We start from the raw sequence: 19299 nt of genomic DNA, 5'->3' as shown, positions 1-19299 counted from the left end.
TGAAAGTGAATGTCTCATGAAAATAAAACACAAAAAACACCCCAAAATCGTTAAAAGATTGTCAAACGTCACTGGCACCCACACATGACGTCACTGCGATGACGCAGTAAAGCAACAGTATGTTTAGTTGTTGTTGGTGGTGGTGATTTGTCTGGAGTAGGAGGGTTCTGAAGAGCGTGGTGCATGATGTATTTCGCGTTGCTTGGATTTAAGACAGTAGATAGATGACTTCTAGAAAATGACATGGTGTTCATTCCCACACGTTTATGACCTGCGACCCAAGCAGGATATTCCACGGCAGCTGTGATGCACTGGTTGCGCGATAAATATAAGCTGAGCTCTTGAAGTCTCATTCTTCACTTACCCTCGATTTGTTCAAACAGTATACACCACCATGGAAACATCGTCAGTATTTCTACTGCTGCTGCGATTCTCAATTTTCTTGTCGATCTCCGCTACACGCCTACGGGCATTGGTAAGACATTTGAAGTTTTCAAAGATTTGAGGTGAACGTTAAAATGTCATCTAATTACTTTGATAATCTCTATGGATTACGTCCCTATTAAGCCGCACTCAACTGAAAGCAATGCTCTGAACGAAAGGAACACAAAGTAATTATATAAAATAAATTTTACGAATATCTATGTCGCTGGAATGCTGTATGTATAATATGTAATCATAATGTCATCATAGTCTTATTTTATATTGCGTCTGAGTAGTTTCTTAAGGTGATGTTATTTTCATCGAACTATAGAGTAATCGAAATATGTCTGATTATCATTTTTTTTTTGTCTTTGCTGATGACCAGGGACAACACACGTATGGTCTGTATGCTCTCCATTTTCTTAAAAGACCAACATATTTTCTCTATCATGCTTGAGAATATAAGATGATATACGTTTTCCTATCCGAGCCACGTTCATGTTAATCATACGGACAGACAGACCTAAAACGGGCATAGATAAAATCTATTCTCTGCATATTATGTTACTGCAAATTTTTTTTTGCATAGTAAATGTTTCTTCTGGCTACTGCTACTTGATAATAATAATAATGATAATAATAACAATAACAATAATTATAATAATAATAATTATTATTATTATAATGATTATAATAACAATGATAATGATATTAATGATAATGATAATAATGATAAGAATTATAATAATGATAATAACAATAGTAATAATAATAACAACAATAATAATAATGATAAGGTCTTATTTATCCAGGGTGGCCTCTTCAGTGTTGTCACTGCTCTACCAGAGGGCCCTGCCATTTTTATTGCCCTAGCTTTGCCTGGTACCCATTTATACACATGGGTCGAGAGGGACATTGTGGGTAAAAACATCTTGTCCAAGGACGTAAGCGCTGATGCGAGCGGGACTCTAACTCGGGTCCTCCGATCGGGAGTCGAGAGTCTTATCCACTATGCCACAGTGCCCCCTTTACCTTAATTCTAGTTCAGGGTAGAAATGCTGCAATGTATAACGGAGGAATCTTCGTTTGAGATCTCCCTATATTTCAAACTGAGCTACCACTTACCATGCTTACGCTGTAACTGTGTCTCTGTTATTCTGAAAATGTCAAGCTACATACAAACACACACAATGTCATATACACTATAAGATGTATATAATACAAATGTACACCTAAAGACAGTCACACGGACACTGTGATAATTCGAATAAAACAAAATCATAAAAGGGAGCTTTTGTTTCACCTTTGTTTCAGCAGAAAGGAGATTTGGGTATAACTCACGCAGGGTATACCGAAGCTTACCACTCCGTATCTCCCGAACTCACCCGAGCGACTGCCGAAGCGACGACCGGAGAAACCACCAATGACCAATGCACATGCCGTGCCGAATGGCCGAGTCTGGTTACCTGCACAGATTACGTTGAACCACAGTTCTTGAGGAGACTCGAGAAAGCAGAAGTCGAGGTGAGTCTCTTCTAACCCTTTCTATACCCATGAGTGAAATGAGCACAAGTCCCACAAGTAAACCTATGGACCGGTAGTTATTGTGGTAAACAGAGGTGTAATCTAGTCACTAACTCTTCATCCCAGCTCCAAAAACACTGACAGCCGCCTTCTAAATACCATGATATCAAAATATGCCATCGAATTAGTTTGAGTGCCATATTTCGATCAAAGTAGATATAAGTCCACACCCATAAATGAATGCAAAGTAATCTTAGCCATTCCCAAACTTGTCATTTTCAAATTTATTACATTAATCTTATGAAATAGGGCCTACATGGTTTTCGATTGTCGTTTCTGTGGATAGCAAAACGCGTTTTGAGAAACGTTTTTCGCCAATCATTTCTTATTCTTCTGCAGCTAAGGGGATAAATTTTCAGTGAATTAGTAATAGTATCATACGAACGATTAATTTGTCAAGATGTTTATTTTTTTTTTATTATGATGATGATTGGAGAGAGATTTTGTTTGTTTTGTTTCACGTTTGTCGGACTATAGCATTTTTTAGATGTCGGGGTGGGGAAAGTACAATAAGCTACAACGAATCACATCAAGGGCTGTATCATTTACATATTGTGTATCATAATCTAGATGCATTCATTGCTAGTTATATCACAAATGGTATACGCAGTTGTGCAGATTTAATTTTCATTGCGATAGAGTGAAGATGGCTAAGAATAGGCCTAAAGTAGACTTACTTTGGGAATGTTTGTAATATGCGCAGTCCAAGGTTTCCCCGATGCAACCATGCGTACATATTCGAGTGCTTCCTGTTTTCATATCTCACACCAACCCAGATCGCGATACTTCGACAGCAGCTCTCCGAGTACAACCAGACCGTGGTCGAACTCCACATCGAACTCGAGAGCGTCGGTTCCTCGCTGAATACGACGCAGGAAACTCTAGAGGGCGTGCTTGATGGCACCATCGTCATCTCTGTATCCGAGGTGGAGGTTATCCACCGAGAATTGAAGGAGATGTCGTCCAGCCTCGAGCAGTAAGTTCCGTCCCCTTGTGGATTACTCTTCTGAAAAGCCAGGCAGAGACGTGGAGTTTCTGACCCTCGAGTATGATCTGAGTCTCTAGCCTTTTATTTTTATTTTTTTTTATTTCTTATCCCATTTTTTCACCCCTGAAATGTTTACCTCTGACACTGAACCATTACACAGGACCAGAGAAAAGCGATGTTGCGAGATGTACAGGTCATAACTAATAAATGTGTTCTCTGTTTCTGTATGCTTGATTTTAACTCTTGAACCCTTGATTTGCTGTTTAATGTAGGATCGGATCAGCCGTGCAAGATGTCCCAGAGGTGCAGGAGCTTCAAGAAGAGGTTAGTCTTTTTCAAGTTGAAATGGGATTAATAAATTTGTACTTTTGAACAAAGACGTTCTGGTGGCAAAATTACAAACTCACTTCTGACACAAGAGACTTACAATAGTCATAATAGAGTACCTTATACATTGCATTCTACTTTTGCATGCTTTAGAGTCCATTACATCCTTCAGCCTCTGGATTAACGAAGAGGCAATTTAAGCCCCTTAACAACGCACTGTTTAGGAAACGCATTTGTGCCACGATTGTGATTTACGTTATTCTACAGCAACCACTCATGCTGATCATTGAGAGGGATGTGACATAGGCTGCTGTTGGCTGCTCATGGGGATAATTATGTTCAGAAGGTCCAAAGGTCCCATATTATTTTCTTCTTCTAGGCACTACATAGAGCATGTTTGATAGTTGAACATCACAGACAACTGCGAATAGTCTGTAATGTAAGAAACCTCCCCTTTGAAAGAAAGATAAACGCCTCGATACAACAAAACAAACAGCTGATTTAGTGTCCCTGAATTGGCAAGAGCAGATATTTTCTCATCTTCTTTGTGCTTTCGGCAAAGGACGCGTATAGTGGTCTTTGTGTTTGTGTTTGTCTGTTTATATCTCCGTTTGTGCGAGAGTTCGCTTGTTCACGTGCGCGTACCTACGTGGTTACAGGAAAGACATCCGATATATAGCGTAACTAGAAGAAACACCGCTCTTTTTATTCCACACACTTTACTAAAACGTTTTCTAGCATACTCGCGTTGTCTGAAGCCAGGAATATGAGATGATTGTCAATCCGATTGTCTCTCTTACCCGATTGTCAGTTTTCCTTCATTCAGTCCTTTTCTTTTTTTTTTCTCTCTCTTTTTTTTTCCTTCTTTTTTTTTTGCCATGCACAGGTCGCGAATCTCACAAAGATCATCCAAGACCTAAAGTTGTCGAATCCGAACGAAGTTCGTATTCTTCGCCACCAGCTTGAAAACCTCAAGGCAAAGTTGGCCAAATGTGAGCAGGCCTACACGGAGGACCAACGTGACCGTTTGTTCCAGCCCTGGGCTTCATCTGCTTCACAAGGTAAGAAAGAAATAATAAACAAAACAAAACAAAACAAAACAAAAACCCACAACAAAACAAAACAACAAACAAAAAGAAAAGAGAGATGTCTCGGGGGAGGGGCATTTCATGAATCGTTTTGGTCGGATATTTTTTCTGACAAATTTGCTCTCAGCTAATCAGATGCAAGGATTTCAGCAGCTTGTAACAGTCTGTCAAACAAAAATTCTGACAAAACGCTTCATGGAATACCCCCCCCCCCCCCCCGCAGGAGGAATATATGTAAAGACAAAGGATGGATAGATAGAACTGGTCGACTGACAATAGGTAGATAAAGAGATAGATAGGTAAGACAAAATGGGTGTAGTAGGTAGATGGAGAAAAAGTAGATAATTTTATCATATTGAATATATCAATGTCTTTGTAGTCTGATTTGAGTAAAAAGTGTTTATGATTGAGTGCATATCATCGTCATATACTGTATATTATTTTTCGAATTCACAATCAAGAATGAGCCATGAAGTCTTTGAGCCGTTGTATACTGGCTGATTCACTGGATTAACCAGCAAAATGTTTGTGCCATATAATTTGAACATTTCGTACCCGTCAAAAATTATCAGGCCTATCTTATAAAAAAAAAAGATAATTTCTGTCATTAAAAACAGCCAATAATGAAGAAGTTTCTTGATGTTGCCACTGGAAATGTTAATCTACAGAATTCCTTGAAATACAACAACGATAATTAAATAGTTGAGCAGAGCATGAGCAGTTGTCACTGTCAATGTCGTTGATATCATCGACATCTATTCTATCACTCTAAACATCATCATTGCCATCATTAGTAATATTGTATGTAGCTAGGGCTTCATAAGTGTAGTAGACGCGTTTATTGCATAGGAATCAATGGGATTATTCGTTGGACCCGTCGCTTTGTTACACACTATTGAGTACTGTACATGTTTTTTTACTGATTTCAGACAGCTGCGGAGACCTGGTCCAAGTGTCAGAGCCCTTCACTGTCCGGGGTCGAGGGACAAGATCCGGGGCCTGGTTCCGGGACCCGGTCCTGGACTACGAGAAGGTGTGGTACGCACCATTCCGCAACTCTAGGTGAGACCCCCTCGCAATAAATGTTCGCAATTTTGTTCACAGGAAGAAAAATCTGCTCGCAGATTGGTTTGCAAATGGTCTGCAACTGGTCGGTGACTGAGACCAAAACAAATTGGTCGCCGATTGGTTGCTGATGTTCGTTTAGCGCTTGGCAACAATATTCAAGTTGCTCTACACCTCTCTCTCCCTCAGCCTCAGAAGTACAGATTGCTTGATCATGTGAATAAGGCTGTCGTCGCTGTCATTCCCTGCCCCATACCCTTGCCCTTACTATTCGTTGACACTCTCTTAGTCCCTTAGGTATATTGTAGGGATCGCTTTTTGAAGTCAGGACAAAGTACTAGTACATTAATGTTGACTGCATCACTTTTTTGATGCAGAACTTGACACGTGGACGCGACACGTGGACTCGTAAACTCTAGAACATTCTTATAATCTGGTTGACGACCCCTTGGCAAATGATCGGCAGTTAGTCGTTAATCGATCGGCAGTCAGTTTTTAATGGGTCGGCAATTTGTTGGCAATTGGATGGCGACCAAAAATCTTCAAGCCAAACATTGCCAAAGGACAGAAATCACTGAAGACCAGTCCTAAAGAGGTTGACGACCAGTCAGCGATCAGTTGCCGACATTTTCACGACTACTTAAAGACCAGAACACTTTCAGCCGACCAGTTTGGCTTTGGTTTTCGATGCAGCATCGAAAACATCTAGTCATTTGTTAGCTAACCGGTCGCAGAACTCTGGCTGGGGCCATTTGCCGACTTCATAATAATCTATCATGTGTACGCCCTCTGACAGCTAACTGCCTACCAGTGATGGCCCGGTGGTCGTTGAATAGTCGGCGACCGGTCTTCGCTTGTGTGTGACCATGCAGGGTCTCAGCCGGGCCTGCAGCTGTTGTACGCGTTATGCTTGTAGTCACTTAATGAATTAGTATCCATATCATAGAAGGTAGGGGGTCCCAGTAAATAATATATCAAAAATGATGCAAAGTCAAAAGTCGGGGTCATGTTTCCATTTAATACTCGATTTTACATTTTCTGCAACTCATGACAAATGCAGAAACATGTCCTGTCAAATTATCAAAACTTGCCACATGGTGCAATTTACATGAATTATAAGCAAACACACACACACACACACACACACACATAAATGCACATATACACACACTCAAGTGACAAATCGTCTTGAAAACAGATTTGATTTGAATGAGGGAATAAAACTGAGTGAGACTCTCAACCAACTCCTCACTCCTCAAATCGCAAAGATGACTGCACTAATATAGCTTCACTCAAATATAACTCTGTAGAAGTCACACTATACGCGCTGGTAGATACTTATGTATAATGTATTGATGGTGCCAGGTCAGTTGTCTTTCGTCTGACAATGTCGTTCTACTGTTTTCAGGTTCACGTACCAGGTAGATCGTTTCTCAAACGTGGCGGATTTTACCCGTGGCACGAATTACGAGAGTCGCTTCATTCTCCCAACGGGCAGCCCTTCCCAGGGGCCGGGAATGGTAGCTTATAACGGTTCGCTCTACTACCACGAAAAAGGCAGCAATCGAGTGATCAGGTAAGTTTCCCATCAAGACGGTTCCCCTCGCTCGATATTTTGACCTGTTGTATACTGATCTCCACCATAGGACCCCATATTTCTCTCTCTTCTTTTCTTAAAAAAACCCCAACAACACTATTATCCGTCATTCAAGAACAAAGTATATTATTGTTAATGATGGTTTAAGCTATTGTGACTGGAAGTATTCTCGCTATATCGTCATTTTTAGTGAAGTTTTTCGAAACTTTCCATTAAAACTTTGTCAAGTGATATACGCTGTCAAAAATATTCAAAGATGTTCAAAAAATCTCTCAAAAAGTACTTTCTTGACAGATACTGAACCATATATTTTTTCTACACATTTTCATATGACTGTTACATCTATATGTTTTTGTTGTTTTTGTTCTGTTCTTGTCTCGAAACTGTAAAACACTCTATGTGCCTCCATAATCTAGTACTCGTACATACCTGAGGGAACTTATTTCATACAAGGCCGCAAGGCCTTTCTCTAGTTCTCTTTTTCATTTCCATGAATTTTTGATTTTTGGCAAACTTATATGTAAGCTTGAACCTTGTTTGTCTGTATTATGTCAATTTTCGATTGATTATTGTTTTGTGTGTTTTGTAACCACGGATTTTTTATTGGAATGAATAAACGAAACTGAAAACGCATAATCACGTCCGTCCAATGGCTAGGTACCAGGCGGACAGCAACGCCGTGGTCGCCGCGAGAGAGATACCCGACGCTCTGGTAGACAATGACGGGGCCTACGCGTCCATGGGGTACACCGACATCGATCTGGCTGTCGACGAGTACGGTCTCTGGGTCATCTACACACCGTCATCAAACGGAGGTACGTCTTAGTTTTATCGCCATTAATCACTGCAGGAAAGACCGAGAGGTGTTTCAGGGCGGTAGTTTATGCAAATTACAGATACTTTTCAAAGTTCCAATTTATGAAACTGAAGTCCAAATATAATGTGAATTGAATGAAAGCAGCAAAATTAATAGAACACATCAGTGGGAGATTGAGAAAATCAGACAATCGAGCCAACAGTTATGAATCTTTTAAAGCTTCGGTGCCGTCAAATTGCTCGACAAGAAGACTTCTACACTTCATGACGTCATTATGGCAACAATATAAAGAAAATATAAGGAGAATTCCATAACAATTCTTTTTTTTTCGTGGAAAAGTGCACTTTTCATCGACATATTACTGGCATATGTTAAGGTTAATATTACTCTCCATGCGTTCTGAAAGAGGTAAGTCAAGTGCTCTTTTGTTACACAGTGTGATAAAGAGGTAAAAATATATCTAATTTTCTATAAATTTGTATGTTTCTGCGAAAATGGCAGGACGCACTGACAAGCGATCTCTTTTATCGACACGAAATGAAAAATGTCAAAATGCTATAAAGTGAGGAAGAAAAGATAGAAACGAATTCAACGTATTCGTATCTTCATCATTGATTGGAGCAATGCACTGATAATGTTTTTCTTTAATCGTCACACTTTGTCAGATCGCATTGCGGTGGGTGAACTTGACCCGCAGACGCTGGATATTACTGCGACGAAGATGGCGTCCTTCTCCAAATTCACGGCGGGGAACTGTTTCATGATTTGTGCCAAGCTCTACTGCGTCAACAATCATTTCAGCAACGACGCCTCGGTAAGTATTAAAACTACGGGCCACAGCAACAACAGCAATAAATCTACTGAAACATACACGTGCAACGAGGAGGCAATACTATAATCGATAATTGAAATTTGTCGTCTTGTCTTCTTTGGAACAGTTCGAGAAAGTGAGAAGGTCACTAATTCAGGTCACGTACTAATAGTAAGTCAGAGTTCAATGAGATACTTAACCCTATTCTAACGGGGGGGGGGGGGGGGGGGTCAATTTGACCCCCCCCCCCACCATTTCGCGCCGCGATTCAGCAACGCGCAAAGATTTGAGACCAAATTTGCGATGTCCGGGTACACCGTTCTGAAGTTACGTAATGCTTTGCGTATGCATGTCAACCCGAAAATGGCTCAAATTCATGATATCGTGTGCAAATCCAATGCAAATTGTGTTTTTTGGCTAAATTGATATAATTAGATTATTTCAACTTTTAATCATTGAAATTAATCAATTTTAATGTAGATAAGCTTGAAAAAGTGCCTGCAACAAATTTTTGCCAAAAAACAATACAAAACAAAAGGTCAACAAACAATGAAATACATAAGAAATTAACAAAACAATAAAAAACAAAAGTAACTGATTTTTATTGTGCTATTTTTTTAACAAGAAAATTGTTCAATGTGTCTTGAGGAACTCTTACACAAAAATTTAGCAATCATTCAGTCTTTTTAATGGAGTTATAGGTGAAAATATGATTTCATGCGTAAATCTGCATAATTAATTTTCTAAAAATAGAAAATCAATTTTTTTTCTTTGATATGACCATGTAATCTTGTAGTTGAAATCCAGTTCTATGTTCAAGCAAAATTTCGTTGCGGCGATCACGCGATTGGCGGCTGAGATCTGAAGGGGGGTCAAATTGACCCCCCCCCCCCCAGTAAAAACTTGGTCTCAAATAGCCCAGTTACTATAGGGTTAAATTGTGAGAGGTCGACCACTTGCCTTCACTCTCTCCCCCTCCACCCTTTCTATATTTTTTCTTTCTTTGTCACACCCAATAGCTACAAGCGACTCCCGCTATAACGAAGTCCTCGGGATTGGCAGTTTTCTTTCGTTACATCATAATTTCGTTATAGCCGAGCAGTTGAGTATATAGATGATAATTTTGGGACCCGAATTGCTACTTCGTTGTAACAAGAATTCCGTTGTAACCGTGTATGTTATAACGGGAGTGCACTGTTTATAATGTTCGGTCTATGACGGCCTATCTGTCTTTCATTTACTCCGCATAATGGTGTGCGTGTGTGTGTACACCAAACGCTTACGTTTGATGATGTGTTCTAATTTTGTTTTCTTCGTAAGGTCAATTTTGTCTACGACACGAAGACAGCGGTGTCCAGAGAGCTTCAAGTACCCTTCGACAACCGCTTCAGTGAAATGATGTCACTGGACTACAACCCACATGACCAGAAACTGTACGGATGGGATAATGGACATCAGGTTGTCTACGACTTGACCTTTGACTCTGTGGACACACGAAGTGAGAGTCACCCCACAATGCCATATAGGCCTACCACACCCCTTTTCCGTGACGTATTGCACTAAGAAAAAAAGCACTAACTACAAAAACACCGAAATGTCATGCATCTTGGCGAAGTTTATGTACGAAATGTAAACTGAAGTCTAACGCAGAATACCATTTTCAATGGCTGATGTTCGACTACTATTAGGGCTACTGAATAGCTTTATGTCGATTGTATACGTACATTTATTATCATAGACTGATATTCCTGATTTCGCGAGGATGTTAGAATACTCATTACTCGCCGACGAAATATCACTTTTTGATATATATGTAGTCAGAATGTCTTGAGCAGTCATGTACATAATATTCATACATAAAAAAAGATATTTAAAAAATCAGTTTCCAGCATACGATGATAGGCAGATTCATTAGCCTCTAGAAGGTTATACTTCATCAGAGGAAAAAACAAAAACAAAATTGTTTTGGATAAAATCCCCAAAGTAAAAGCGACCGATAATAAAAATATATCATGACCCTGGCGTTACTAGGTATCCATTTATACACTTGGGTCGAGAGGGACATGGTGGGCAAAAATATCTTGTCAAAGGACGTAAGCACTGGGCGGAAATCGAACTCGGGTCCTCCGATCGGGAGTCGGGAATCTCATCCGCTATGCCACAGCGCCCCCATAAATGCAAGACAGTAGACTCCCGTTATAACGAAGTCGTCGGGACCGGCTGTTCTCTTTCGTTATATCGAATTTCGTTATAACCAAACAAATAAACAAGGGAAAAAAAAAACATTGAGTGGATAATGTTGCGGCCTGATTTTTTACTTCGTTGTAACCGGAATTTCGTTATAACCGTGTTTGTTATAACGGGAGTACACTGAATATGCAATGCAGAGATTATGGCGCTGTTTATGTCATCCAGTATAATCCAATCTATCTATATATCCTCTTGTAAATAGCTGTAATTTGTAAATTATTTCCACAAATCCAGTGGCAGCGTTTCACGGCGTTTTAATAGAGAATGGTCTCCCTAATTCCTCTAGACGCAGCAACATCCGTTTGACAAACGCCATTGGATAAATGAAGTTAGTATTGTCTGTACCATTTTACCTTATGTTGATGGCAAGTTGCACGTGATATCAGTCTCATGATTACATTACGTTTACTTTTGGCGCGCAACAATGCAGTGTTTGCCATGTTGAAGTATCAAAATGTTCGCAACGTACCGTTAATTGCGTTTGATGTACCCCGGGGATGTACCTTCCATAATCATGGCTTTTGTGATACTACCCGGACAAGTTTCTGTGATATTAATGTGACTAACAAAAGACATGGCGAGGGAACATGCAAGTTATGCTGAGTCGAGGGGAAGGTGCATTCCAATGTCTTTTTATTAAACATATCAGTACTTATCCAAGTTATGTGAAGAAAAATTAGTAACAAATATGTGGAATAAATTCCATTTGTAGAGGGGGACAAAATGGAAGAAGCTCACACCTGAACCTTCACCCCTCTGAATGATATCTTACTTTCATTTAATGATATTCTATATTACATTTTTTATGTCACACTAGGTAAATATCTGCCAGTATCTCATTTGACGAAATTATAATTAAATACACAGCGCCACACACTTCTGCTTCTTTGTGGCGAGTGTTCAAGAATTCATGATTAAAGTATTGGTGACTGTAAAATGAGGAGTTTACAAAGATTATTTGATGGATGAAACCTTCATATCCATCAACGCATTTGTACAATGATTGACTTTGTGTCCTATAGATATATCGTTTTCATTGATTATAGATTATTAACATAGGTTTGTGTCTATGATTCCACTGCATTGTTTTAAGAATATGATACACGATTATGTAATCATTGTATATAATATCATGTGTGGTATCATTATGTTATGGATTTTGTAAGCACTCTGAGCCTGATGGGCGGGACAAATAAAATGTTTATTGCTGTATGATCGATAATGATGGCAACAACGCGTCATGATGCACATTTTTTAACCATTGATTTTATTGCATAGAATGAGGTTTTAAAACTGTAACATCCACTGATCGTTGTGCGGTTAGAAGGGCTCAATGAAAGCTCAAAAAACAAAACAAAACAAAACAAAACAGTGGCATATAGTTTATAATTATACGTGTTTCATATACGAATACAAAAGTCCCGCTATTTACCCAGCATTTTTTTACATTTTTGTTTTTGTTTCAGCAATTTTTAGCCATTAGTCAAAACAAGTTACATAACATGTTTATTTTTTTATTATAAACATGATATAGATAGATATAATGAAAGAAATTAGACTTAAGGTGGACGTTGCTCTCGATCTTATTCTCCCTTTTAATCGAGCTTTCGGCCTGTCATCAGGCCTTCATCAGGGTCTACCAACAGAACAATAATATTGTCTAAATGGCATAATGTGCCATGATAATTATATAACGCAATGTCGTATTATACCAATCTTCTGAAGTGCTACCTTTATATACACAAATCAATCAATTAATTCAACACAAAAATGCAATCTAGTATCATCTCAGCAACTCACTGAAATATACTAAGTATAAAACATGAAAAAATAACGAACAAATTCAATTCTTCTATCAAACTTCTGAAATATGATAATCATGCCTTTAAAAAAAAATCTTTCACTATATCCTACCCACAATGAGGCACCGCGTACTTTTGGGAAACGAGCAATCTCTCGCAATATATATATATATATATATATATATATATATATATATATATATATATATATGTATATATATATATATATATATATATATATATATATATATATATATATATAATATGATATAAAATTATCATGTTCATATTAAAAAAAAAAGAAAATTCATGGGGTGTCAATGTCAACTTAAATAGGAGTGGGGTTAGTACTATCCCCTGAAGAGGTGTTGAGGATGCCGTATTGAACATGTTTTGAATGACACGTATAGGAAAAAATTTTTGCTCCAAAAAGAATGCAGGATGAATCCTAATGCTTTCTTTAGTCCATACTCCGCGAATATAGTCTTTATGTCAGATTACACCTACCGCTATGGAAAACGAGAAAAAACTACTTTGGAGACGACAAACGTTCGCGAAACAACTTTCTTCACAATTCAGAATTGTAATTGATTTGGAAAGGAAAGTTTATATTCCGGTTTTGTCGGATTATAAATTAACTCCAAAGTGATGGACTTATCTACAAAGCAAAACAAAACAAAATACCTGGCAAAACCCTCTGCTCTCCGACAAGTGCAACCCAATGAAGCCCAAACGAAATGCTTTTGGTTATGATAATACGCCGGAGGTATAATCGGCAATAAACTACATAGGCCTATAGATACTCTTTAGGTGGTTCTCCGTGATTCTATGGTTCTCGATCTGTGACAGCAAATAAGAATAACAAAATCAGGTTCCGTCAAAATCGGTGGGCTTTCCCTCATCAGATGAATATGGGATTACTCGATCCTATCTCCATGGGTTGTCCTACCTTGAAATGGGCAACTCGGTACAACAGAGTCCGCAAGATATTATTCTATAAAGCTAAAATTATCATTATAGGTATATATACAAATTAAAACACCTGTATCTTCAAGCCACAGAAGGATGACACATAATGTTCTTTCAAAGATGTAGCCGGAGAGTGAACTTGACAGTCTCTAATAACAAACAGACCTGTAGCCTCTCTGACGCTGCCTGCTTTAGTATTGACATGCACAAGTCTCTGAAGCCCTATAATATAACGGTAAAGCGGGCGTCTGTAGGGATTCACGTCCCCCGCCCCTCGACCGCGTAGCGGTTCTCACAGTCTGCCGGCTTTGGAGAACAGCCACAAGCCCTAATCTCCCGCTAATTCCAATTTTCCTTTCACGAAGACAGACAATAGTTTACCCATCTTCCCCGCCCGACTGTTGCACACACGCGCAATTGCTACCGTAAACTGTGTAGTGCGAGAGGTAAACAAAATAATGCGATGGGGAAGAAACGAGAGAGGAATAAGGATACTACTGCTCGGGTGCCTTTTCTTTTGACATGCTAATTTCGCTCGGTTTCCTTCAAACACGGCTCAACCCCTAACGTGGGTTCGGCTACATGTCATTGCACCTCATTGACAGCTCGTATAGCAAATCATGCTTTTAAACAGAGGTTATATTTGCTTTCATACAAAAGCATCGTAAGGATTGTTCAGCTTCATAGGCGCATTTCAATACAGCGTGCTACAGTCCGTCGAAGATCATGGAATCGTTCTGTACACGAATGTTTTTCTATATTCATGGACCGCTTGGCTGTTGATGACAGAAGATCGAGTTTTGGACAGACTTGTGCGCGTTACATACAGAAGCACTCCACTGATCATGCATCAACATTTTCCTCTCAATGTTTCGGATATAGGGACCAGTCAGTGTAGATCTATACATCAGTAAAACAACACCTATCCCACTGCAAATCTTTGAATGAGAAGCAAAGTTGCACCGGAGAGAAGAGGGCTGAAGGCTATCCTGTTTCAAGCTACTGCAAGATCCAATCCTGGTTTTATGTGCTGGTACATGACGGATCTAAAAGAGGGAGATATATAGAGAGAGGATAAAGAAAAGGACAGGTAGTTTGTTCTTCTCTTCTTTTTGTTCCGCTAGCAGACGACACTGTCTTGTCTGAGCTGATCTCCCGCGAATGACAAGTTCAGGAGGATTCACGTCCACGCAGTTGCTACAGCGCTTATTGTCTATGATTAATCTACACAGCGTGGGAACGTGATAATTACTCACTTTGGCTGGGACACGATTGGCCGTGACACACAGGAAAAGAGTACCTCCTCGGTTTCAGGTAAGTTCTTGACTTCACTCACTTGCGTCGCCTGTCGTACTGAATTAAATTTCTACATTAGCCTTACCATGCTTACTGAGGTAGCGAATTGTAGCCGAGAACGATCGCAACGCGCATGCTGTTAAGTGTCTATAACAATATAGGGAGCAGCGAGAGCTATAACTCCAAATTACATAATCGGTCACGATATATATAACGGTAACATGATCTTATTCTATCGTTCATCAAGATGGCACGAGTGCTGCTGTAAACTTTAGCAATCAAAATATGAAACCATGATTTTTATGGGAGTTCTTGTACACTCCGCTCAATCTGTCAATGTAGAATAATGACGATTTATGTATTTTTAAAACTCGTAACATGATTATTGCGAATTATCAGGAGCAAAGCGGTAACCTTATACAGGTTGAAAACAAACTTCAGTTATCCTCTTTTCGTGACTATCTCGACGCGATTACATGTATGAGACACGGGACTTACACTCTTACTGAGTGCGCAAGAAAATATTTTAAATGAGTTATTTCAAGGATTATGTAGCACCTAGATATTACGTTCATCAAAAATCCCAACGGTGATGATTGTAGGCAGCTGATAATAGGCGGACACGGTTTCCTGAATGCATTTAAGTCCGCTTCACAGTAGCTGTTCTAGTTACGCTGTATATGGATATGCCGAGATTGTTATCACGGTTCATGCAGATGTCCTGTTGGACAATAATATTCCCTAGGATCGGGAATAGTGGTCCCCCCCCCCCCCCCCCGATCCAGAAATTGCGTAAAGAGGGGGCGCCTTTACAGAATCAAAGGGAGCCCACGCCCCTTCCCCATTCTATTTTATTTGTATTTCTTTTGTTTTAACAAAAAAAAATTGAAAGGGGGCGCCCGGTGCGCTCCCCCTGGATCCGCCACTGCCCGCCCCCCTCACGTTATATAGACATAAGCCTTAAAACTCGGCATGGACAACGTCCTCACACATGCAGTAACACGTAAAAATTGTAATGATTAGTCGAGATTTTTCTTGATATCATGTATACATAAAGGGCCTAATGTACTTGTGCTGCATGAATCTTCAGTATTGTTCATTTTGTGAATGATGAACACATTCCGCATACGCCACCAAACCTTTACTCGAGCACACCAAGGTTCATCCTTGGCCTCCATTATACCCCTCCCCAACAGGAGTATGGGGAACCATTAATGTCATCTGTCGCGAGTAGAGACTGGACTGACCATGACTGATTTTACCATGACTGATTTTTTTGAATACCCTTTTACCTTGATGGTCAAACGATTCCGTGAACTTTCTATACTCCTTTTATAGTGTACAAGGTGTCTTCAGTTACCTTCAGCATGATTTGGGGTTGAAAAGTACATGTAATAACATTTCTTACTAAATAGATGACCCCCTAAAAACAAACAAACAAACAAACAAACAAACAAACAAACAAACAAACAAACTTTGAGTTGCCTCGTGAGTCCGCGTAATGTCTGTCGTCCATTTCATTCATACCTGAGATTTTAAAATTATTTAACTTCAAATCAAAACACTAAGACCTATAAAGGGCTGAATATAATGTAAAGGGACAGAAGAACCAATATCTTCACTTCTATCTTGGCAAAGAGTGAAATCAGAGGTGCATAAACCTTTTGAGTGTTTGCAAATTTGCACATTTTTTGTACACAGTATAAAATGGAGCACTACTCCATCGGGATATACGTGCATGGGTTCTTGAGTGAAAATCACGTGAACAACAGAGACGGAAGAAAATATCAAACAGTTTTCCTTAGGTCTATAATTGTCTTTTTTTAATTTCTAGTCATCTTTATATGAAACGACAGTGCCAGGTCATTTGTCAATGGCACACTCGGAAATGACCGGCGGGAAAATGTTTATACCGTGATCCGCTACGTAGAAATTACCGTCTACATTGTAAGTTGGAGCATCGTCTGCTGAGATACCCTTTATCTATATGATAGCTCTGTCGTGCATACTCCATGTTCAAGGCCGGGTTTGAAAGTTGGAGTAAAGTCGTAAAAAATTTGGTATTGTTATTTCCTATAGAATGATAAAAGTTTGATCTAAATAGGAAATGATATGATACATATATAAGAAAGTTATAAGAAAGTTATGGTATCATATAGATGATATAAGTTATGATCGCATTCTGATATAAGCTACAATTTACTTAGTTGTTGCTAGTATCTAGGGCAAACCACTAGGAAGCTTGTGGTTGTTAAAGGCATTTTTGTGAACAAAACATGTACAAAAGCTGAATACATTACAGAACTGGTCTACCCCCCCCCCCCCCCCCCAGCCACCAGATGAAGAATTTGGCTTTCATTTAAGAATTTAACATTATTTTGTCAGACATTGCCATACATGTATATCTGGTGAAATTCCTTCATGGCGAAGAATAGAACAAATATTTCTCGAACCCTTTGCGACATTAACATTTTGAACTAACAATGTGATGTAGTCACATGATTATGAATATGACTCAAGGATATTGCCAATCGGAAAATATTTGGATTACCAATATCATTTAACACATCAAGATTATTATGGTTATATATTAACGAGATGAATCACAACTCGGTCACAGTTACACTATTAGTCATTATTCTCTTCGAGATCCCGTAATGTAGCTGTAAAGGTGGCTATATACTGCTTTTAAAGGTGGAATCGCTATAATCTATACCGACATAAACACTAACAAAGGAACTGTATAACATATTATGCAGTGCAAATGCATGTTTAAAGGGGATGGCTAGTAACTGATCAGTGGGAATCAGTGGGAATGCTGGGGGATGACTTCCATTTCTTGTGGGATTCATTTAAGAGTACATTATATCTATTGTTGTGTGAAAATTATTTGCTTCAGAACGGTCTCATATTCAAGTAATGTGCTGTTTAATGCCCCGTCACTGTACAGGCATGCTAGTTTAGAACCATTAAACTGCACATTACTTGAATATGAGACCATTCTGAAGCAAATAATTTTCACACAACAATAGATATATAATGTACTCTTAAATGAATCCCACGAGGATTGGAACAATCATCCCCCAGCATTCCCACTGATTCCCACTGATCAGTTACTAGCCGTCCCCTTTAACTTGTGTCGATTCATACATGCCATCATCACTTGTACATACGTAGCCACGTTGAAATCTAAATATGTGTCATATATCTTACAACTAATATCTTTCATCATATTACTTGGAGATATATATATGTATATATACACCTATACAATAAAGTGTGGAACTTTCCAACCAGGATTTTGCTTGTTATATTATCTGCCAAACATCGCTCAAGACGTAAGTGATTAACAAAAGATATTGGAATGCACTTTTTCCGAGGCCGGGTAGGACTTGTAGTCTTCCCTGCAATGTATTTTGTAAATCATGTTAATATCGTGGAAACATAGAAAAGTTATTGCGATGTAACGTTGAGGGTATCATGAATCAACCAAGTCACCATGCATTTGCATTTCATCTGAAAGTCTTGCCTGGTGTCACGATAGCATGCTGGTGTCAAATTTCAGCCCATGATTAGCGCTGATGAGTTCCGCCATGAGAAAGGCTGGTATGCCCTTATCAACCATTAATCACCTTAAAGCTCAACATTACACGGCACCTCCTGTTTGACATAATTTGGACAAATAAGGTTCAATTTCTTGCGCTTTATTTTGAATTCGATGACTTGGAATTATTGTATAATAATCACCATATTTGTTAACTTTCCTCTCTCCCTCTCTCGCTCTCTTTCTCTCTCTAGTGATTGGTGGATTATATCGTATTTTTGTTTACGTTCTCTCTAAAAAATCGAGTGAAAATGTTCACTCTTGAGGGAATGAGAAACAGAAAAGACTGAGTTCATTTTCAACCTTTTGGGAGTGACCTCAGGGATCACTCGAAGATTTTGGAATGATCCCTGCGGTCACTTCAAAATGAGTGAAAATAAACTTTTCACTCAAATCCACTCTAGTTTCTCTCTAAATTCACTCTTTTCTGTCATTCACTCCTTCAAGAGTGAACATTTTCACTCGATTTATTTAGAGAGTACATAAACAAAAATATAACATAAACAAAAATATTAAATGACACATTGACGTTGTAATTAAACATTGAAATATGGCAATCATTATCTAAACTTCATAACTTCACTGGATGAAATTTTGGATACTGCCTACAAGACAATGACCAATTTACTATATACTCAGTATACGTCACTCTTACGTGCACAAACCGTGCAAAGAGGA

The 19299-nt window shown here is 38.9% G+C and overlaps 1 protein-coding gene across 1 annotated transcript; it reads left to right on the top strand.

The window, feature by feature from the left end:
* Window positions 1–373: 373 nt before the first annotated feature.
* On the top strand, window positions 374–10596 carry LOC139722112 (noelin-2-like). The gene is made up of 10 exons (XM_071633431.1): window positions 374–475; window positions 1738–1947; window positions 2784–2983; window positions 3268–3319; window positions 4209–4383; window positions 5340–5472; window positions 6884–7051; window positions 7730–7887; window positions 8555–8703; window positions 10021–10596. The coding sequence occupies exons 1-10, from the start codon at window positions 395–397 to the stop codon at window positions 10261–10263; spliced, it is 1569 nt and encodes a 522-aa protein (XP_071489532.1). The 5' UTR covers window positions 374–394; the 3' UTR covers window positions 10264–10596.
* Window positions 10597–19299: the final 8703 nt, after the last annotated feature.

The sequence above is a fragment of the Diadema antillarum genome, unplaced genomic scaffold, assembly GCF_040938485.1.
Source record: "Diadema antillarum isolate AM-2024a unplaced genomic scaffold, OU_Dant_1.0 scf00000157, whole genome shotgun sequence".
Taxonomy (NCBI): Eukaryota; Metazoa; Echinodermata; class Echinoidea; order Diadematoida; family Diadematidae; genus Diadema; species Diadema antillarum.
The sequence above is the reverse complement of the archived record's forward strand: the minus strand, read 5'-3'. Positions and strand labels throughout refer to the sequence as shown.

Bases quoted from the DNA above. Each gene is read 5' to 3' on its own strand.
- LOC139722112 (XM_071633431.1), top strand. From the start codon at position 395: ATGGAAACATCGTCAGTATTTCTACTGCTGCTGCGATTCTCAATTTTC. The intron at 476-1,737 runs GTAAGACATTTG...CCTTTGTTTCAG, and splicing joins CTACACGCCTACGGGCATTG to CAGAAAGGAGATTTGGGTAT. The intron at 2,984-3,267 runs GTAAGTTCCGTC...TGTTTAATGTAG, and splicing joins ATGTCGTCCAGCCTCGAGCA to GATCGGATCAGCCGTGCAAG.